The 8,314-nt window shown below is 42.4% G+C and overlaps 1 protein-coding gene across 1 annotated transcript; it reads left to right on the forward strand.

Annotated features, from left to right (window-relative positions):
- The first annotated feature begins 226 nt into the window (after positions 1 to 226).
- LOC128636599 (mucin-2-like) lies at positions 227 to 3,697 on the forward strand. Its single transcript, XM_053689593.1, has 2 exons — positions 227 to 310; positions 434 to 3,697. Exons 1-2 carry the CDS (start codon positions 227 to 229, stop codon positions 3,695 to 3,697), a joined length of 3,348 nt encoding a protein of 1,115 aa, XP_053545568.1.
- Positions 3,698 to 8,314: the final 4,617 nt, after the last annotated feature.

Here is an 8,314-nt window from a genome sequence, read left to right on the forward strand (position 1 = left end):
CACCCAGCTATAAACTTAACCTCACACATACCTCCCAAGTTCAGCTTTTTACACCTGAGACTGAGAGCACTGGGGTCAGTAAATGGGTGGAGCCAGACATTACCATTAGTGAAGCAAGACAGCCCTTTGGAGGAGCCATGGTGGCATGGGGTGTCGATGGGCGAATCAGTGGGATACATTGAATGGTTCCCTTTTGGGGTGGTTAGTCAATTTTTGGCTACACTTTATGAAATCTGAACTTGTAAAGGGATATGATTGTGGTGAGACTGACAAACCAGAACAATTAGACAAAATGCAGGAGAGTTGGAAGGTATGAACACATCTACAGCAACCGCACCTACACCAGAACCTTATCTAATGCAGAGTTACTTCATCACTACAGATTGTTCTTTCTTTCTTTCTTACTTTCTTTCTTTCTCTATTGACGTAACAGACTCTGAATCTCTTTACTCCGAATACTACAGCACCACTTACTTCCACTACTGCTCTGACTACTACAGCACCCCTTCCTACCACTACTGCTCTGACTACTACAACACCCCTTACTACCACTACTGCTCTGACTACTACAGCACCCCTTACTACCACTACTGCTCTGACTACTACCGCACCCCTTACTACCACTACTGCTCTGACTACTATAGCACCCCTTACTACCACTGCTTCTCCAACTACTACAGCACCTCTGACTACCACAAGTGCTCCGACTACTACAGCACCACTCACTACCACAGCTGCTCCGACTACTACAGCACCACTCACTATGACTACTGCTCCGACTTCTACAGCACCACTCACTACCACAGTTGCTCCAACTACTACAGCACCACTGACTACCACAACTGCTCCAACTACTACAGTACAACTCACTACCACAGATGCTCCAACTACTACAGCACCATTGACTACCACTGCTGCTCCGACTACTACAACAGCACTCACTACCACAACTCCTCTAACTACTACAGCACCACTTACTACCAAAGTTGTTCTGACTACTACAGCACCACTGACTACCACAGCTACTCCAACTACTACAGCACCACTCACTACCACAGCTGCTCCGACTACTACAGCACCACTCACTACGACTACTGCTCCCACTTCTACAACACCACTCACTACCACAGTTGCTCCAACTACTACAGCCCCACTGACTACCACAACTGCTCCAACTACTACAGTACAACTCACTACCACAGTTGCTCCAACTACTACAGCACGACTAACTACCACTACTGCTCTGACTACTACAGCTAATCCAACTACTACAGCACCACTTACTACCACTACTGCTCTGACTACTACTGCACCCCTTCCTACCACTACTGCTCTGACTACTACAACACCCCTTACTATCACTACTGCTCTGACTACTACAGCACCCCTTACTACCACTACTGCTCTGACTACTACAGCACCCCTTACTACCACTGCTGCTTTGACTACTACAGCACCACTTACTACCACTGCTGCTCCGAATACTACAGCACCACTTACTTCCACTACTGCTCTGACTACTACAGCACCCCTTCCTACCACTACTGCTCTGACTACTACAACACCCCTTACTACCACTACTGCTCTGACTACTACAGCACCCCTTACTACCACTACTGCTCTGACTACTACCGCACCCCTTACTACCACTACTGCTCTGACTACTACAGCACCCCTTACTACCACTGCTTCTCCAACTACTACAGCACCTCTGACTACCACAAGTGCTCCGACTACTACAGCACCACTCACTACCACAGCTGCTCCGACTACTACAGCACCACTCACTATGACTACTGCTCCGACTTCTACAGCACCACTCACTACCACAGTTGCTCCAACTACTACAGCACCACTGACTACCACAACTGCTCCAACTACTACAGTACAACTCACTACCACAGATGCTCCAACTACTACAGCACCATTGACTACCACTGCTGCTCCGACTACTACAACAGCACTCACTACCACAACTCCTCTAACTACTACAGCACCACTTACTACCAAAGTTGTTCTGACTACTACAGCACCACTGACTACCACAGCTACTCCAACTACTACAGCACCACTCACTACCACAGCTGCTCCGACTACTACAGCACCACTCACTACGACTACTGCTCCCACTTCTACAACACCACTCACTACCACAGTTGCTCCAACTACTACAGCACCACTGACTACCACAACTGCTCCAACTACTACAGTACAACTCACTACCACAGTTGCTCCAACTACTACAGCACCACTAACTACCACTACTGCTCTGACTACTACAGCTAATCCAACTACTACAGCACCACTCACTACCACTACTGCTCCAACTACTAAAGCACCACTTACTAACACTGCTGCTTTGACTACTACAGCTGCTACAACTACTACAGCACCCCTTACTATCACTGCTGCTCCCACAACTACTGATGCTTCAACTACTACAGTTTCACTAACTACAACTTCTTTCTCCACAGCTACAGGTCCTCCTACAACTACAGCTCCTCCAACTACTACGGTACCACCAACTACCACAGGTCCTCCTACAACTACAGCTCCTCTAACTACTACGGTACCACCAACTACCACAGGTCCTCCTACAACTACAGCTCCTCCAACTACTACGGTACCACCAACTACCACAGGTCCTCCTACAACTACAGCTCCTCCAACTACTACGGTACCACCAACTACCACAGGTCCTCCTACAACTACAGCTCCTCCAACTACTACGGTACCACCAACTACTACTACTTCTTCTCCTACTACAACAGGGCCCACTACTACTGCGCCTGTTACTACAACAGGGCCCACTACTACTGCCATTCCTACTACAACAGGGCCCACTACTACTGCCCTTCCTACTACAACAGGGCCCACTACTACTGCTCCTATTACTACAACAGGGCCCACTACTTCTGCCATTCCTACTACAACAGGGCCCACTACTACTGCCCTTCCTACTACAACAGGACCCACTACTACTGCTCCTATTACTACAACAGGGCCCACTACTACTGCCATTCCTACTACAACAGGGCCCACTACTACTGCCCTTCCTACTACAACAGGGCCCATTACTACTGCTCCTATTACTACAACAGGGCCCACTACTACTGCCCTTCCTACTACAACAGGGCCCACTACTACTGCTCCTATTACTACAACAGGGCCCACTACTACTGCAATTCCTACTACAACAGGGCCCACTACTACTGCCCTTCCTACTACAACAGGGCCCACTACTACTGCTCCTATTACTACAACAGGGCCAACTACTACTGCAATTCCTACTACAACAGGGCCCACTACTACTGCTCTTCCTACTACAACAGGGCCCACTACTACTGCTCCTATTACTACAACAGGGCCCACTACCACTGCAATTCCTACTACAACAGGGCCCACTACTACTGCCCTTCCTACTACAACAGGGCCCACTACTACTGCTCCTATTACTACAACAGGGCCCACTACTACTGCCCTTCCTACTACAACAGGGCCCACTACTACTGCTCCTACTACTACAACAGGGCCCACTACTACTGCCCCTCCTACTATAACAGGGCCTACTACTACTTCTCCTCCTACTACAACAGCAACAGGAAGTACAACAACAAACAATGGTAACAATCCAGCCATTGTCAACGACAACAACCGTAAGTATGCTTTAAACAAATATCATAATTTCTCTAAATAGTTTTGTGTTGTTTGCTGCACTGCGCACAGAAAATTGTAGTTACATTATATATATGTATACAGGGGTGGAAAAATATCACTATGGCTTACTTGTCAGGGATTAAAAGCTACTAGCCTAGAGGAAAAAAATAGTAGTTCACTTATTGTTAAAGATAGGAAGGATTTTTAAGTCATCCTCTGCAATTTCTAAGTTTATTTTAAAAATGACTTGAATTCAACTTTTTATTAAATGAAAAGATATTGCTCGCCATCTAGTGAGCATATGATGGAACTGCAGCTATCAAGAGCTTATTAGCTGTACCTAATAAAACACGTCTTAGATTACAAGGGCTACGCTCACACTCAAAGTTCTAAGTAAAATGTTAGTGCTTGTGCAAAAGCCTTAGTCATGCTAACATCTGGAGATCAGATAGTGCAGCTACATTAACTCCCTCACGTCATAAACTTCTATGGGGAGTGCTATAAACTGAAAGGTGTGCTAATCCAAAGAGAGCTAGAAAATTGCTTAAATTCCCTTGTTCTGCACTGAGAAGAACATGATATTTTTTCAAGATAGATGATAGATTAAATATATATATATATATTTTTATAATAAAATACTGAGTAAAGAAGAAACTATCTATAATTTTAAAAAATACAAAAGCAGTGTTAACATTGATTTAAAGGGACAAGATGATGGACTGGCAAATGTTAACAGGTGTGTGTGTGTGTTTATATATATATATATATATATATATTTATATTTATTTATATATATTATATGGATTTGTATGTGCGTATGTTCTATATATATATATATATATATATATATATATATATATATATATATATATGTGTGTGTATGTGTGTATGTAGTGTATATATGCACATGCCTACATACAGTATATACATACATACAAACACACAAATATATACAATCATATACATTAAAATCCACACATCTATCTATCTATCTATCTATCTATCTATCTATCTATCTATCTATCTATCTATCTATCTATATATATATATATATATATATAAATCCTTCCCAGTCCAACACCTAGTCAAGTATCATTCCCCTTTAATTAACTTTTTTTTTTTTTTTTTAAATATTTTTTTATTTTATGAGAATTATACAAAATACAGTACATAACACCAGACCCGGCCTAAGGGTTACACAGTACGGCCGGGAGTGGATGAGAGTGAAATCATTTTACAACAAATGATAAAGGCTATATAAACATATTATTCAATCATAGCAACAAAGTAACGCCTAGATTTGGAGTTTTGCGTTAGCCTTCAAAACCAGCGTTAGAGGCTCCTAACGCTGGTTTTTACCGCCCGCTGGTATTTGGAGTCAGTCAGGAAAGGGTCTAACGCTCACTTTCTAGCCACGACTTTTCCATACCGCAGATCCCCCTACGCCAATTGTGTATCCTATCTTTTCAATGGGATCTTTCTAACGCCGGTATTTAGAGTGTTGGCTGAAGTGAGCGTTAGAACTCTAACGACAAAACTCCAGCCGCAGAAAAAAGCCAGGAGTTAAGAGCTTTCTGGGCTAATGCCAGTTCATAAAGCTCTTAACTACTGTGCTCTACAGTACACTAACACCCATAAACTACCTATGCACCCCTAAACCGAGGTCCCCCCACATTGCCGCCACTCGATTAAAATTTTTTAACCCCTAATCTGCCGACCGCACACCGCCGCCACCTACGTTATACTTATGTACCCCTAATCTGCTGCCCCTAACACCGCCGACCCCTATATTATATTTATTAACCCCTAATCTGCCCCCCACAACGTCGCCGCCAGCTACCTACAATAATTAACCCCTAATCTGCCGACCGGACCTCACCGCTACTATAATAAAGTTATTAACCCCTAATCCGCCTCACTCCCGCCTCAATAACACTATAAGAAATAGTATTAACCCCTAATCTGCCCTCCCTAACATCGCTGACACCTAACTTAAATTATTAACCCCTAATCTGCCGACCGGACCTCACCGCTACTCTAATAAATGGATTAACCCCTAAAGCTAAGTCTAACCCTAACACTAACACCCCCCTAAATTAAAAATAATTTAAATCTAACGAAAAAAATTAACTCTTTTTAAATAAATTATTCCTATTTAAAGCCAAATACTTACCTGTAAAATAAACCCTAATATAGCTACAATATTTTTTAACCAGGTACAATAGCTATTAAATAGTTATTTACTATTTAATAGCTACCTAGTTAAAATAATAATTATTATTATTATTATTCCTTTAAGGGACGTCATCCAAGATGGCGTCCCTCGAATTCCAATTGGCTGATAGGATTCTATCAGCCAATCGGAATTATTTAGGAAAAATCTGATTGGCTGATGGAATCAGCCAATCAGATTCAAGTTCAATCAGATTGGCTGATTGGATCAGCCAACCAGATTGAGCTTGCATTCTATTGGCTGTTCCGATCAGCCAATAGAATGCAAGCTCAATCTGATTGGCTGATTGGATCAGCCAATCGGATTGAACTTGAATCTGATTGGCTGATTCCATCAGCCAATCAGATTTATCCTACCTTAATTCCGATTGGCTGATAGAATCCTATCAGCCAATCGGAATTCGAGGGACGCCATCTTGGATGACGTCCCTTAAAGGAACCTTCATTCTTCAGTTGGACGTCGAAAGAAGAGGATGGATCCGCGCCGGAGGTCTTCAAGATCAGCCGCTCGTCATCGGATGGAACAACATAGAAGATGCCGCCTGGATGAAGATGTTTGCCGGTCCGGATGTCCTCTTCTGCAAGGATAGGATGAAGATTTCTTCCCGAAGATGGACTTCTTCATTTGCCGCTTGGATCAAGACTTCAGCAGGAGGATGGACGTCACTCTTCAGCCCCCGCTTGGGCTTGGATCAAGACTTCGGAGGCTTGGATCAAGACTTCGGAGGACGGATCGGTGAACCCGGCGTGGTGAAGATAAGGTAGGAAGATCTTCAGGGGCTTAGTGTTAGGTTTATTTAAGGGGGGTTTGGGTTAGATTAGGGATATGTGGGTGGTGGGTTGTAATGTTGGGGGGGGAATATTGTATGTTTTTTTTTTCCAGGCAAAAGAGCTGATTTCTTTGGGGCTGGTAAGGTAAAAGAGCTTTTCTATTTTAATTTTAGAATAGGGTAGGGCATTTTTTTATTTTGGGGGTCTTTGTTATTTTATTAGGGGGCTTAGAGTAGGTGTAATTAGTTTAAAATTGTTGTAATATTTTTCTAATGTTTGTAAATATTTTTTATTTTTTGTAACTTAGTTCTTTTTTATTTTTTGTACTTTAGTTAGTTTATTTAATTGTATTTATTTGTAGGTAGTGTATTTAATTAATTTATTGATAGTGTAGTGTTAGGTTTAATTGTAACTTAGGTTAGGATTTATTTTACAGGTAATTTTGTAATTATTTTAACTATTTTAGCTATTAAATAGTTATTAACTATTTAATAGCTATTGTACCTGGTTAAAATAAATACAAAGTTGCCTGTAAAATAAATATTAATCCTAAAATAGCTACAATATAATTATTATTTATATTGTAGCTATATTAGGGTTTATTTTACAGGTACGTATTTAGCTTTAAATAGGAATAATTTATTTAATAAGAATTATTTTATTTCGTTAGAATAAAATTATATTTAACTTAGGGGGGTGTTAGTGTTAGGGTTAGACTTAGCTTTAGGGGTTAATCCATTTATTAGAGTAGCGGTGAGGTCCGGTCGGCAGATTAGGGGTTAATAATTGAAGTAAGGTGTCGGCGATGTTAGGGAGGGCAGATTAGGGGTTAATACTATTTCTTATAGGGTTATTGAGGCAGGAGTGAGGCGGATTAGTGGTTAATAACTTTATTATAGTAGCGGTGAGGTCCGGTCGGCAGATTAGGGGTTGATTATTGTAGGTAGCTGGCGGTGACGTTGTGGGGGGCAGATTAGGGGTTAATAAATATAATATAGGGGTCGGCGGTGTTAGGGGCAGCAGATTAGGGGTACATAGGGATAACGTAGGTTGCGGCGGTATACGGAGCGGCAGATTAGGGGTTAATTGTATAATGCAGGGGTCAGCGATAGCGGGGGCAGCAGATTAGGGGTTAATAAGTGTAAGGTTAGGGGTGTTTAGACTCGTGGTTCATGTTAGGGTGTTAGGTGCAGACATAGAAAGTGTTTTCTTATAGGAAACAATGGGGCTGCGTTAGGTGCTGAACGCTGCTTTTTTGCAGGTGTTAGGTTTTTTTTCAGCTCAAACTGTCCCATTGTTTCCTATGGGGGAATCGTGCACGAGCACGTTTTTGAAGTTGGCCGCGTCCGTAAGGACCGCTGGTATTGAGGGTTGCAGTGGCGGTAAATTATGCTCTACGCTCCCTTTTTGGAGCCTAACGCAGCCATTCTGTGAACTCTAAATACCAGCGGTATTTAAAAGGTGCGGCCAAAAAAAAGCATGCGTAGCTAACGCACCCCTTCTAACGCAAAACTCCAAATCTAGGCCTCTGTTTCCTAACAGAACGAGTTGGGGGGAAGGAGGGTAGGGGAATAGAAACAAATGCCCCAAATAGGTCATCCCTAGACTTCACAGAGCTATCATAAGTGAGGGAAAATGTGATCAGTAAACAACC

This window comes from Bombina bombina, chromosome 7, assembly GCF_027579735.1.
Source record: "Bombina bombina isolate aBomBom1 chromosome 7, aBomBom1.pri, whole genome shotgun sequence".
NCBI lineage: Eukaryota > Metazoa > Chordata > Amphibia > Anura > Bombinatoridae > Bombina > Bombina bombina.

Excerpts from the sequence above, each read along its gene's own strand:
- LOC128636599 (XM_053689593.1), top strand. The coding sequence starts at position 227 with ATGAAATCTGAACTTGTAAAGGGATATGATTGTGGTGAGACTGACAAA. Across the intron at positions 311-433 it reads AAATGCAGGAGAGTTGGAAG|ACTCTGAATCTCTTTACTCC; the intron begins GTATGAACACAT and ends TTGACGTAACAG.